The 15,264-nt window shown below is 40.8% G+C and overlaps 1 protein-coding gene across 7 annotated transcripts in view; it reads left to right on the top strand.

Moving 5' to 3' along the window:
* The window catches only part of PALM2AKAP2 (PALM2 and AKAP2 fusion), a 264,548-nt gene that overhangs the window by 106,097 nt on the left and 143,187 nt on the right, over positions 1-15,264 (top strand). For 4 of the 7 annotated variants that reach the window (XM_015652710.3, XM_015652708.3, XM_015652712.3 and 1 more), the window contains 3 exons: positions 468-582; positions 1,195-1,216; positions 9,533-9,634. In XM_015652710.3, the coding sequence (XP_015508196.1) occupies positions 468-582; positions 1,195-1,216; positions 9,533-9,634 (239 nt within the window). The remainder of the gene's footprint in view (positions 1-467; positions 583-1,194; positions 1,217-9,532; positions 9,635-15,264) is intronic. The other 3 variants (XM_015652711.3, XM_015652713.3, XM_019009214.2) reach the window with 1 other exon arrangement.

The raw sequence follows: 15,264 nt of genomic DNA, 5'->3' as shown, positions 1-15,264 counted from the left end.
CATATACATATACATATACATATACATATACATATACATATACATATACATATACATATACATATACATATACATATACATATACATATACATATTATTTTTTCTTTTTCCAAAGGGAGAAAACCAAGACAGTGGAACATATAAGAGGAGGAGAGTGGGGGGAAAGAGGGAATATTCCTGCATCTGCATAAATCTTGTCAATAAAAGGAGGTTTGAGTTAAAGTAATGGAGAATCTAGGTTCTATAAAAATGTACCTCAAATAATCACTGTTTTTTCTATAAATCTGTCTGGTTTACAAATAATTCACATGCCCTTCATGTGCTAGGAAATCAGTTGTGAAATAAGAGATAAAGTTACTTCTGATGACATTTGAAATGCCAGCTAATACCTAAGAAACTCTCTCTCACTGAACTAATTTTTACATTTTGTTTTTGTGTGTATGTGCATGTCTGTATGTCTTCCACAGACTGGAACAAGAAATACAGAAATTAGAAAGTGAAGAATCGCAAATATCTGCCAAAGAACAAATAATTCTGGAGAAACTAAAGGAGACTGAGAAATCCTTTGACAACCTGCAAAAGGTATTAAAAAAAAAAAAAAAAAGACACTTGGGCACAGATTGAAACCAAAGTGTACTCTTAGCACCATTTGGAAGCAGCAAGTATAATTCATGCACTTAAGGAAAGATTGAGGACAGTTGCAGAACACATAGCTTAAACCAGTTATGAGCAAGACTAGAAAAGATACGGTGGCATTGGGTGTATTCTGGTTGGGTTACCTGGATTTTCCCTTCCATCCCAGCTTTTTTTGAAGAGGGATTTCAGGGCCTATCTTCCTATCTGCAGGGAAAGCATGTGAGCTTTCAGCCCCCCTTAAAGATGTCAGCAGGATCCTGAGATTATTTCAAACTTCCCTACTCTCATGGCATCCAGAGGTAGTAGCATTTGCTACTAATGTCACTTTAAAACATTACAGCCTGCAACAAAAAGCAGAGATCTTCATCTGGTTCTACCATGTACCACCCCCCTCAGTCTATGATGAGACCTAAATCCAAGAAGCATCAACCACAGTAACCCATTTAAAAATTGCACAGAACCATAAAAGCAAGCTTAGCATAACAATTAAGATGTAAAGCAAATCAAACCCAAAATATTAAAGGTTTAACCAAACATCCTATTTTTTTCCCTTCACAGAGTTTCTCCCACCAGGATGGTGGTAAGTGCCTTTTTATTCTTGTATAGCTTTGGGTTTAACAAGAGTCATTACTATAGCTTTGTTCCAAAGGTTTAAAGAGTGGGTTTCTTTCCTTCATTGTGTGTTTCTGCTTTATTGCTAGAGCCATTACCTTTTTTTTTTTGGTATTTCTATAATGCAAGCACAAATGTCACTATTGTGGTTAAACAGTATTGCTTTGGCAGAGTTCCACCTCTTCTTATGCTCACACAAAGGGCAAGAACAGTTTGAATAACTTAAAGCAGACATCATGCAATTTCTGTGTTATTGACCCCTTTCACCACGTGACAGCTCTGCACTGCAGCCTCCTTCTCACCTCTCTGTGGTCAATCTTCTCTGTTGTATGTGTTCATGCTCTGTTCATAAATGGCTACGTTCTATGAGGACTATTCCTAATATAGAGGAACAACTGTTAAAAACAGATTATTTCACTGATGAACAATATTCTACATAGGATGATTCTTTCAGAAGGAAACCCTCACTTGGTTGGATGAAGATTTAGTGATCCCTAGCTTATTAACTCAGCGTCATACGAAGTGTGATCTATTCAAAGTGTGAGCTATAAATTTAGGTCTCTGAGAGAACAAATAATATGCATGGTTCCCTTCTAGGAAGCTAGAGAGACCCTTAGAGTGCCACCCCAGGACCCTTAGGACCCTGGAAGGATGTTATGCTAAGGCATCAGCAGATAAATATGTGCACCAGATACTCATTCTCAGTATATGTCTTTGAACTGACAAAATAATGAGGTTAAGACTACCTCCTCCAGCTGCTGTCAACTGTATTGTGAATGTAGATGAGGAATGTGCGGGATGATCCCAACATTAAAATCCTGGGACACAATGGAAGTTACTATGTAGTATTTGAGTTGACTTAGAGCTGTCTTTTTCAGGTGATTAATATTACTTACTAAGGAGGGCTTTTTTTTTAAGTCAAAGACCTAGTTCAGAAATTTTCACTCCTGCTACCAAAATAATCCAAGTTTTTTGTTAAATGCTATTGTAAAAAAAAAAAAAATAATAAAATTCCCTGATTGTATGTTCTATGGTAAGAACTTAGTCTTTCTTCCCTCCGAAGAATTTGAATTTGGCTACCACAAAGTGGTAATTGCAAATATTTTGTACCTATGCAGATTTACAGCATGGTCATTAGTAAACCAGTTTCTGAAATAGGAGTAATGCCTGCAGGAATTAGCAGCCAAAGTGCTCAGGAGCTCCAGTGATTCCTGCAAGGTCCAGTTTGCCTCTTTGTATGTATTGTGTTAGCAAAGGAACCAAAGGAAGCCCCAGCTTACAATTATGAAGTGGTAGTTTCCTGAAGGTATGTAGCAATGTAGTATCTCCTGAGGTTCAAATGAAGCCCTCACGTTCTCCAGATTTTGCCTGCATTCAGTGGATCCCTTTCTGACAGACTGAGCCAGAATTAAGAACAGCTTGTAATTTCTGAAAGGTAACAAAGAACTGAAAAAATACATCAAAGAGAAGAGAGCAACTTGTGCAAGCAAATAGAGCAGGGGGTTACATCTAAGTGATGTAACCATTGGCTTTATATATCTTGTCTCTTCCTCTTGGCAGCTGGTCCTCGTGGGCTGAGGTGGGCTAGGTCATCCCCTAAGTAGTCCTGTCTTCTGGTCAGGTGGCTGAGGCTGCAGGCTGTTCCTTTAGCCCTCCCACTGCAGGCACAATGCAGCCCTGCACCTTCACAAGGTACAAGCTGAGCCAGTCATCTCTATTCCCTCTGGCAGTGGTCTGAGAGTCTAGCTCATCAGAGCAGGAAGAAAACATGTACGTAGCTGTGAGCACTTTGGTGCCATAGATTTTTCCCCTCCTCAAAACCACATGGAACTTGCTTTGTTTCTGTAGATCAGCCATCTGTCTGACAACACATGCTGCAGAGGAAAAAGGTAGGAGCCACTGGATAATCCAGGAAGGCTGTGTAAAATACAGACACAAACCAAAAATGACCTGGGCAATTTCTTCAGTTGCTGCCACGATCATGAAAGACTCCCAAGTCCATACATATCACATTTGTTTGTTCTGTGTTCCCTTTTTGTAAATGCAGCTACAGTACAAAAATTTATTTATCTCACCATTGTGTTCCTGTCTATAATCTTGTGCTGTCTATATGGTGGTAACAGAGATTTTGAGTGTGCAGGAAGCACAACTGGAGGATGTTCAGAGCCCAAAGAGGTCCAAGCAAAGGCTATTAAGGGAAGGGGAGAAGTGGTGGTGGTCACCAGTGACTGATCAAGTGGTGCTCTGTGTCCCTCACAGCCTTTATAGAAAAAAGCTGTGTTTGGCAGTGGGCATTTCTGAGCTTGAAATCATCCAGGCACAATTAACACAAATTCCACATTTTCCAGGGTACAAACACACTGCCTTCATAAATCACTGTGTAAGAGAAAGTAGAGCAGAAATTCTGAGGCTGGGAGCTGTGGCCCTGTCACCTCCAGTTGTGACTGCCAGCTCTGTGGTGGCTTGCAGCTGACAAGCTCTCCATTAAACAAGGTGTGAGATGATGCTAGGCATTGCATCATTTGTTGGTGCTCAGGTCTGCAGTCAAAGCCAGCATGCTGCAGTGCTATGCTGCATGCGCATCATGAACAAATGAAAAGGAGAGAATTCTTGCTCCATGTGTGTACATTTATGTCTCAGTGTATATATAAAATAAAAGGCACTTGAAGATCTGATGTAACTTCCTTGTCTGCTGAATTTGCCCTAGAAGTAAATGCATCCTCTGCAATATTTGGCCATTTGTATGCAAACTATATGCTACTACTTCAGCCAACATACAGAAACCACAATTACTGAATATTTTGCACAAACCTCTGTTTGAATTTTGTATGTATTAGCATATATTTGGCCAAGAACTGGTCTAGGAAACCTGACCTGAATTATTTAGTACCCAGAACGTTGTTTAGATACTCTTCTTGTTTCCTCTCCTCTGGTCTTGACCAGCTGTGCAGCCCAAGAGCAAAACAGACCAGCATACCCTCAGAGGAGTTGAGTACAGCTCTTTGAAGAGTTCTTTCCACATGTCCTGTAAAAATTCATCAGCAATTGACTTTCAGTTGTAGGCTTTTGATAGCTTTCAAATTCAGTCTCCATCTAGAGCTGCCACAGTTGCAGCAATTCTGGCTACCTGAGTAAAAACCATTTATTACCACCCTTGGAGTGTGACACGAGTCAATTTCCTACCCATCTCACGTACCTCTCAATCAGTCTTTGCCAGGAGAACAGTGTGTGTCAAAAGCTTTGCTGAAGTCTAAATAAACATCATCCACTGCTCTCCCCGTGTCAATAGAAGATGTTATTATGTTGTAGAAGGTGATTAGTTTAGTCTGTCATGACTTGTCTGTGGTAAATCCATTATGCCTTGTCCCAATTATCTGCTTCATTTGTTTTGCAGTGGTTTCTAGGAGGAGTCATTCTGTCACTTGCCATAGGGACAAAGTAAGACCATAGTGCCTCCAGTTTCCTGGATCCTTTTTTGGTCCATTCCTGTGGTGTGACATTTTTGCCTCTTCTAGTCATCAGGGACATCCCCTTATCTCTGTGTCTTTCAAATATTATAGACAGTCTCCTTACAAAACTGTCAGGCATTTTCTCAACACTCTAGGATGTGGATTTATGTATTTGTGGACAAAAAGGTATTGATAAATCTGCCTTGTCACCATTGTAAGTGACTAGCTTCCCTGCACTCCTTAGGAACTGATCTTATGTCTTTCCTTCTGCTTACTCACAAATACTGAAGAACCCTTTCTTCTTGACATTTTTGCCAACTTTAGTCCTAGCTGATCCTAAGCCTTCCTGACTGCATCTCTGCATCCCCCTAGCAAGGTGCTTGTAGTGCCCATTGGTTAATTGGCTGCCTTTCCATAATCAGTATCTTGCTTTTTCTGCTTCTAATTACACCTAACAGTTCATTGTTATGACAGGGAAGTCTTTTGTTTAGATTTCTTCCTTTGCCTTTTTAAGGAATAGACCATTCTCGTGCTTTCAGCAGGCACTTACAAGTAACTCCCAGCACTCACAAACTCCTTTGAATTTCAAGGACGCTTCCAATGGAATCTCTCACAGCTAGGGTCTTGGCATATTAAAGTTATGTCTTCTAAAATTTAAGGTCTTCATCCTACTACTGGTCATCAGTGTTCTAAGCAGGACCTTAAATTCCACAACGCTTGCTCACTGCATCCAAGGTGTCATTGGTACTTAGGCTACCAGTGTAAGTCAAATAGTGTCTTCTTGGTTTGCAAGCAGTACATCTAGCAATGTGCTGCTCCTAGTCCAGATTCAATAGGAATGAGGAGTCCTTAAGACATTGCAAGAACTTGATGGACGGCATGTGCACAGTTTGGGATTGTTTTCTTTCCAACAAATGTGTGGGTAATGGAAGCCACCCATGAGGACTGGGCTCAGTTGGCCCAAGGCTTCACTGAGCAGCCACAGTAAGGTTTTGTTTGCTTCATCATCCTGACAGGGAGGTCAGTGCATAACATCCCCCTTAGTGATAACCCCTCTAATCAAGATCTTATGATATTAGTTAAATAGAACTGGCATGGTCTTCACAACTCTCCTGTACACATACAAATATCTCTGTCACATAAAGCACAATTTCACACCCTCTTCTTCCTTTCTTATCTTTCTGAAAATATTTGTAGCTGTCCATTGTGGGCTTCTCATCATGTGAGTTTTCCCACCAAGTTTCTGTGATTCTTTTGGCATCCCTCACACTGGGCACAAAGCCCTGGTTCCTCCTGCTTGTTGCCCATGTTGCATACATTGGTATACATGCACTTGAGATGGCTGACCTTAGGCTTCTTGCCTTCAGAAAGGGCTGGGGAGCATTTCTTACTGCATCTGCTCTGGTAGATGCACTCATCCACCATGTTGCTTATGGGTGTAAAAGTGTCAGCTGTGGACCCCGACTTTGTTTAAAGCATGATTCAGTAAGGCAGAGCCAGAGTATTCAGCTTCCAGCAAAAGCCTCCAGTGATGTTCTTACAAACGTGGTGGGAGGTCCAGAATCACTGTCCTGATGCAGTCCCATGCAGCCCCAGAGAGCTTTGTAGGTGGAACAGCCCTGCCCTGGGGAATCAGTATTTGCAGAAGACTCACCACTAATTTTAGTGGCATCAGACTTTTTAAAGAGAATCCATCCCTTGGAAAATTTATGTATCTGGCATTTGACCACAAGCCATTGTGTGAGAGCTATTTGGAGCAGTTCTGAAGGTTTAGCTTTGTGCAAGCACCCTTGAAGGACTACCTTGCCCCATATGTTTTGCCAAGCACTTGTCTTTCTGTTAACCTGGAAGACTGCCATACTCCTAATATTCATTTTGTTGCAAGTAGTACAAAAAGACACAGAACTGTTTTATGGCAGCCTTAGATATTAATAACTTACCAAAAATTGAATGAAGATACAGATTGCAGTCTGTTCAAATGTTGTTTGTGTTCTGTCTTCTCACGTGAACAAAATGCTAATTTGCGTCTCATTCATTCCTTGTAAAATCCATTTTTTATATCCATTTAAAGGTGCTAAATGAAACAGACCTTGTTGCTAGTGAAATAAAGGGAAATGATCATATTTTCTTTCTTTGGAGGCTGGGTGGGGGAGGCAGCAACACCAGACAGGAACTGGCAGAATCAACCAACCCCAAGTTGTAGTCAAATACAGACATGTGGCACTGCCTTTAGTTTCAGAAGCAGCTACGCGAGAATTGCACTGTCTTCCCAGAATTCTCTTCTCATGACAACAACAGATTGGAGCTTTGAAGCCAATTTTTAAAATATTTTATTATAATTAACATATGGAGAAGTTTCTAAACTAATTTAATACTAACAGTATCTAATGCTTAGCCGAGTTCTGTCTCCTAAAGCAGGAGGCAAGGAGAAAAAAACCCAAAACCCATGTCTTACTAAGGTCCACAGACATGTACCACATCAGAGTGAGAGTTTCACCATTAAGCTGTACTACTAGATGTCACTGATGCTCAGTTGTCCCTATAGGCACTGGAGGAAAAATGAATATTTGCTAAGAATTTTACCTCCTGTAGTGTCTTCACATGAGAACTATGTGAACCCTAGCTATGCCTACTGATCCTCACAAACTGCAAAAGAAGGATGATTAGGTAAGCAGTTCAAGTCTGCATTGATTATGACATGTAACACACGTGACACATCTGTCAGTCACTGGATGAGTGTGTACTGAAACTACTGTTCCAAAAGGACACTCTGTGGGATGAATAATTACTAAGTTTGTGCTATTTCCAGAACACAAAGAGCCTTCTTTCCCTGGACCAGAAATACAGTCCCCACTTCTTTGTTCTGAGAAATTACTTCAGTTTTCAATAATGGCCTACTCATTTGCTGGTGATATTTCCACAGCAACAGCACTGAGCATTGTACGAATTTCTCATTAGAGACAAGTAACTCTGCAAAAGAAAGCAGCTGTTGCTTGCCATTGCTCAGTCAGCTGTGTGTCTTAAACAATTATTTTTCCTAAGTTCTACTGCTAAAGATACAAAACTTTGATGATATAATATGCATTGAAATTATAAAAGTCCACTTGCCAAGTCTGCCATTTGTCCCCTGAAATATGAAATAGAATAACATTTCCCTGGACAGGCTTGAAGATTTTTTCCAATTTATCTGCTACAACCTGAACTCATTTATATACTAAATTTGTGGGGGGTTTAAATGAATTTTAACTGTGCATCTGTGCCTTACTTTTCTGACACTGGAAGGTAGGAGAGAGGACTCCTTACCTGAGTTACCTACAGTGGTCTGCAGAGGAGCAGAGTTTCATCCTGGGGTCTTCTATTTCTGCATCCAGTAGCGCTCATGGCCACCGACTGCTTGTTCATGGGAGTAAAACCTGTTCATTAATATCAGGCCAAGTTTTCTTGCCAAAAAAGCTTTGTGATTAGAGATGGCACATCATGTCCTTCCTGAGGATGTTACCAGGTATAGGCATTTTTCTGGAATGGGTGTTATCCCATAGGGAATGTGATGCACTCATCCACCATGTTGCTTATGGGTGTAAAAGTGTCAGCTGTGGACCCCAACTTTGTTTAAAGCATGATTCAGTAAGGCAGAGCCAGAGTTAACCAGATGCAGTCAAGCAGATTACAACAGAACATTTCATTTTCTCTCTCATTCACCTGTTCCCTTTTATGGTCTGCACCAGTCAACCTCTCTTACCTGCTTATAGCAATGAGAGGCTTCAAGGAAAGGGAGATTTTGCCTCCTATACATGGACTGCACAGTACCAAGGCTTCACAAATTATATATTGAACTGGCAATATACCCTTGGAGGAAAAAGAGTGGTCTGTTTCACACCAAATAGGATTTTATATTTGAACATATTTAATAATTTCCATACAGAGCTGAAAACGTTTCCAGTTGATAGGAAAGAATGTGAGGGGTTTTTTAATTATTTATTTATTATTATTTTTTATTTGTTTAGTCTTGTGCCTGAACCTTAAGTCAGTTATTTGCGCATCACTTCTCTGAGCTCTTCTCTTAGCTCAACCACTGAATGCAAGCAGAACAATAAATGCTAGTCATATTTAACCCACCCACAAAACATCTCCAAGGAAATACTTTTCAATTTATTAATATCTCTTCTAAAGTACACATTTGGCTTATGATAAGCAGCCATAATCTCAAATGTAAAACAGGTCAATCATTCATGGTAGCTTTCTACTAATTCAGGACTTATTAATGAATGATGATATTGTAGCACTGGCAGGAGAATAATGCTTACTAAAGACCAAAACAAGTACCCTATCGGTATCTATATGAGATTTCATTATTAGCTAAATTTCAGCTTTAAGAACAAAAAGCCAAATTCTGATTCAGTAATATTGCAAACAACTGGTACAAAAAAGCTGGTTTCTTATCCTATTCAGTCAACACTAGCATTTTTAGGCTTTTATATCTCTATTTGAAATGTCATGTATTCTGGGTATCGCATTGGGTTTGTTCCTTACCTTTCCCACCCCACTCCCCATTTTAAAGCTGACAGACTTGATAAATCCAGAACATCCAGACAAATAATTTTATGTGTTCATCTGACATAAGGTTTGAGTCATCTGGACCCATTCCCTCCTGCCTCAGCTAGTCTATTGAACACCAATCACAGGACAGTGACTTTGCACTTTGTTTGCTTTGATCCAATTATCTAGTACAAAGCTCCAGTGACTATTGTCAGGGCTGACAACACTATGCTGTCTAAGCAATGAAGCCACTGGGGCTTGTAGCACGAATCTAACTGTTTCCTGTTCTCTGACACCAGATGCAGTAAATTACATTTACTCCCAGATCCCTGAACTCCCAACCCTCTATTCACGAACAGCACAGCCAGTTCCTGGGTGGGACGGATCAAGCAGAGTAGCTGGTAAGTCTCAAGGAACAAAGTATTATAATACCAGTCCAGTAGCCATGAACTCTTTTTGTTATATTACTTTAATGAGTCTTGTGCCCCTATATCATTTAAATGCCAGGAAATACTGCTTGATGTGTATTTTTGTAAATAAGTCAAGGCTTTTTGAACTGCAGTGAGTACTCTCAAAACAAGGTAGCTGAACTACATACAATACCATAGGAAACATCCTTCTTTTTTTTTTCCTTTTTTTTTTTTTTTTTTTTTAACATGGAAACATTCCGTTCTTTCCATCTGTGCTGGTACAAATACATAGTATTTAGGCCAAGGTTTTGTGTCCTCTCTTGTATCCATGCAGCTCCAGACAGGCACTCACAAGACCACATACATTCTTCAAATATTTATGTCATTTACACTTGTTTGTATTCCGTTCTTTCTTCTTGGGAAAAGGTGGGCTTGTTTGTGCTTGGAGTCATACAGAGAATTTTCTAACGCTTATTTTTCAGATTGTGTGTGTGTGTTAAATGTAACAACAAGACTGTACATTTTTATTGTTTTCAAAATCCTTGTTTTCTAAACAATGTACTCCTATCTCAAGACCAAATTGCTGGTGGCTACCTAAGAGGTGTCCCAAGGAATGGGATAAAAGGTGGCTTACTTGAGAAATGGATTAACCAGCATAGCAAAGCAATGTCTGCAGCTAAGGCATGGTACACAGCTATGAAATGTGTAATTTTCCCCATAAGTTTGGTTGCAAGCCATTCCAAAAATCTTTCCTTCCACCAGTGCTTACCCTGATATGTCTTTAAAGCAAGATTTTCTGTGTTTTGTGCCATTTTGTCCATGACAAGAAAGTAATAATTTCTTTAATTTTTTGGATGACTCAGAAGCCTTGTTAATGTAGTCCTTGATAAATGTATCGTGTGTGTGCAATAGGCGTTAATGGTGGTCTGTAACCATCCATCTTAAAACAGGGTCAAAGTGTAAGTAGATTTTTTTTTTTTTAAAGAAAAGCCTCTGAATCAATTAAACAGGCAGAATCTAGATCCTTCTGTTGGCACATTGGGATCTTGTCCTGAAGCACTGCATCATGTTTCACTGTAATTAAAGCTTGTGCAGAAAACTTGTACTTGTGAATACTGGCTGTCATCTCCAAGTACTGCTTTCAGTTCCAACTCTATTGTCAGGTAGTTTTGTATTCTATTAGTAGATTACATTTTGCAGTAAATATGCCTTGGTTAAATAAAGACATTTTAGCATCAATGTTAGCTCATTTTCCAACTACTTTGACAAGCTGGGGTGCTAGGTTTTCTGACAGGGAACAAACATTATGCACACAGACAGATAAGCAAGGTTCTGTCATTCACTTCTCTCATGGCACTGCCTTTTATTGGTGAACAGCTTTCTAAGAAATTCACATATGTTTATGCATTTACTTAGCCCAAGTAGCTTTATGTGGTCCCTGAGATGGTCATAAATCACATGTTATGCTAATATTTTATGCAGTAAAATCACAGTAGAAGACATGAAAATAAAATGTTGACAGAGTCAAAAGCTTAAGCAAATTAGCCAGAGCTGAAATACAAAAGGATCACACTTCCTAACTTTCTAGGACAGAATCCTCCAAGTGCTAGAATTTGTGGCCCAAAGTCTCCCTAGTAGATAAGACATTGTTAAATAACAATACTCCATACCATAGATTAAAATATGTATCTTGCAACTCTGCTTAAATACAGAACCATAGAATTTTAGGTTTGGGTTGGAAAGGACCTTAAATGTTATCTAGTTCCAGTTGCTCTGCCATGGGCAGGGATGCCTTTCACTAGATCAGGTTGCTTAGGGCAGCATTTAGACTGGCCTTGAAAACTTGCAGGGATGAGGCATCCACAGCTTCTCTGGGCAACCTATTCCATGTCTCACCACTGTCTGAGTATTTAAATCTGTCCTATTTCAATGGTTTTAAAAGTTTAAAACCATTGCCCTTTGTCCTATCTCTATCTGCCCTTATAAAGTCCCTCTCCCTCCTAATGGTACAGGAAGAGTGCAATAAGGTCTCCACAAAGTCTTCTGTTCTCCAGGCTGGACAATCCCAGCCCTCTCAGTCGGTCTTCATGAGAGAGGTGCTCCATCCTTCTGATCATCTTCATGGCTCTTCTCTGAATTTGAGCCAAAAATGTTCGTATCTTTCTTGTGCTGATGATCCCAGACCTGGATGCAGTACTCCAGGTAGAGAGACTAACAGCAAAGTAGAGGGGGATAATCACCTCCCTCAAGCTGCTGGACACACTTCTTCTGATGCAGCCCAGGACACAATTGGCTCTCTGGGCTGCAAGTGCACGCTGTTGCCTCATATACAACTTTTCAGCCATGAGAACCCCAAAGTCCTTCTCCTCAGACTGCTCTCAATGACTTCTTGTCCCATTCTGTCCTCACATTTGGAATTGCCCCTATCCAGGTGCAGCTCCTTGCACTTGCACTTGCTGAACTTCATAATATTCTCATGGGCCCGCTTCTCAGGTTTGTCCAGGTCCCCTGGATGGCATCCCTTCCTTCTTTTGTGTTGGCTGCACCGCTCAGCTTTGTGCCATCTGCAGTTTTGCTCAGGGTGCCCTGGATCTCACTGTCCATGCCATTTATAAAGATACTGAAGAGCAACAGTACCAAGAGAGAACCTTGAGGAAAACCACTCATCACTGGCCTTCATCTGGATACAGAGCCATTTACCACAGTTTTCCAACTCCAGCCAGCCAGTCAAATGGCTTATCTACCAAATAGTCCATCTGCTGAATCTCTGTCTCTCTGACTTGGAGACAAGAATGCGGAACCATATCAAAGGCCTTACAGAAGTGTGAATAGATGACTGTTGGTCTTGTCTTGGTGACCATTGGCATTATTGTATCACAGAAGACCCCCAGATTAGTCAAGTGTGATTTTCCATTAGTGAAGCCACGATGGCTGCCTCAGATAACCTCCTTATCTTTTATGTGTCTTAGCACATCATCTAGGATGACCATGATCATCTTAGGCACAAAGGTGAAGCTCACTGGTCTGTAGTTTCCCCTGTAGTTCTTCCTTTCTTCTCTGTTAAAAAATGTGGGCAGTGTTTCCCTTTTTCCAGTCAGTGGGGTCTTCACTTGACTGCCATGACTTTTCTAATATGATAGAGAGTAGCTTGGCAACAACATAGAATTAAACAATCATTGACTAGTGTGGGTTGGAAGGGAACTTTAAGATCATCTTGTTCCCTCAATCCATCTGCTAGGGGCAGGGATACCTTCCAGGTTGCTCAGAGCTCCATCCAGCCTGGCCTTGAATATCAGCCACTTCTCTCAGGACCCTGGGATTCATGTCATCCAGTCCCATGGACGTGTGGCTATTCAGCTTCATCAAGTGATCCCAAACATGTTCTTCACTTGCAGAGGGAGGGTTTTCACTTCCCTCACACCCACCCAGAGGATCAGGTACTTCAGAGAACTGGGAAGCCTGACTCCAGTGAAGACTGAGGCAAAAGGACTCACTGAGTACCTCAGCCTCCTCTATATCAGTCATCACCAGTTCTCCCTTCTTCTTTGCAGGGAGATACAGGGAGATAGATTCTTCTCAGTCTTTTTTTTTCCTAACCTGTGTACTTAGGAGTTCCTTCTTGTTACTCTTTGTGCCCCTTGCCAAGTCCTATTCCAGCTTTGTGTTGGCTTTTCCTGACCCCTGACATTAAACTATATTCCTGTACTCCAGTACATATTCCTGTACTCTCATCAGGTCATTGCTTCTGCTGGTAGGTGTTGCTTTCTTACTCCTTTGTTTGAGAAGAAATCAAAATCTGAATCTAAACCACTAGAGGGGTTGACTTTAGCTCAGCCATGTTGGTTTCTAGCCTGCCTTGTTTATTTCCTACACATTGGGATAGAGAGCTCTTGCATGCTAAGAAAAGTGATCTCAAAGCCCTGTCAGCTCTGGTCAGCCCATCAATCCTTAATGACAGTTTCCCAGGGGATCTCATTAACCAATTCCTTAAACAGTTGAAAGTTCAGTCTTGTAAAGTTCAGGAGTTTGTCTTTGCTCCTTGCCAGGATCAAGCTCCTCAAGGTCACAAACTCAAATATGGCCAGGTCTACATGATTTAACTATCAGATTTTTGCTATTTGCCTCTGAATTTATTCCCACTGTACAAGCCTTCTTTTAATGCACAATACTGACCTAAATTTTTGCATAAAAATAGGGAGGGTGTGGCAGATTGTGTCCTCTTCTGCACTACAATTACATGGCATTCAACTATTTCACATGAAAATCACCATTTTCATGTAATGAAAAACCATACACCAGATAATATTTTTAATTTTCAAAGAAAAAGAGAAGCACAGGAGCTCTAGCAAAGGTAACAGGCAGCCAGTTGACGGGCACCCTCTCTTTTGAGCTGTGATGCTCAGGACAAATCAGAAACTTCTGCTCATCAGAGATGATTTTCTGAATGCATTGTTGCTATCTCATGGTTCAGCTTAGCTTCAGTTCAGCTGGCCACTCAGAAACCTGACAGTTTTAGGATCTTCACCATAGGCAAGCCAGCCTCTATTTTTGCCTTTGTAATATTGAAAGTTATTGAACAATTACTTTGCCAGGGAACCCCGATGAAGTCAAGCGATGTTCAGAGCCCACTCACCCAAGCCCTAGGCACCAAGCCAATAAACAAAATTATTCTTTTCTTCTTCCTTCTCAAGAAACTGCATCTAGAAAATTCTAGAATGTTAGTGTTGCCTCTTTTTGTTCAATTTTCACTATAAATGGGATTAAAGGCTTCTGAGCAGAGACACTTGGATAAGACATAAAGAACACTTGCATACCAGTTCCAGGGCTGGGACAGTCCTGAGCAAGTGATCCATGCTATCTGCTCTCTGACCTGCAATATGGTGCTGTCTGCCAGAGTTTCTCAGAGCAATTGCTTCATAGGTTAATTGCTGCCAACCCTGGGGCAACAGTTTGTTCTTTATTTCCAGACTTAATTTCCTGTTTCCAACCATGCCAGGTGCCTTGCAGTGTCCAGCTGCGCACCTCATAGCAGAGCTCAGCTCTCAGCCTTGCAGCTCTCTTCTGGCTGCCCAGGCTGCTGTGGGATAGCCAGGCATGAAAAAATCAGCACAGGAGGGAGATCAAAAACCTGTAAATCCTACTTTGTTGTGGAAATGGGCATCCTGTGCCCAGGGTCATGACAGCTATGGGCAAAACTAGGCCACAGACCTCCTGAGGCAGTGGTAAAACACAATCCTTAGGGGTATTCCACTAGGTTACAATGGTCAAGGTGAGAATGGTGCTTCTGCAGCCCACTCTAGCCTTCAGCAATACATCACTCTCAGACGCAGCAAGGCTCCTTCACCCTGTGTGTGATTAAAAAGACTGAGGAAATATGTTAGAGTAACAGTAATTTTTTATATTAATTATTTTTTTAAAATACAAACATACCAAGCTACATTGATTATTGGGGCAAGGATATTCTATACTCACTTGAAAGTAAATCAGAAAAAAAACCCAAACATTCCAGTTTGTGGTATCCCCAGGTAAGATAAATCATGATTACACCATCGAGCTTCATTGCTGAAAGTGATCACTGAAAGTTTCACAAACACTTGTCACTGCCTGTGGTAATTTGTAAT

This window comes from Parus major, chromosome Z, assembly GCF_001522545.3.
Source record: "Parus major isolate Abel chromosome Z, Parus_major1.1, whole genome shotgun sequence".
Classification (NCBI taxonomy): Eukaryota; Metazoa; Chordata; class Aves; order Passeriformes; family Paridae; genus Parus; species Parus major.
Note: the sequence above shows the minus strand (reverse complement) of the source record. Positions and strands in the feature narration are given on the sequence as shown.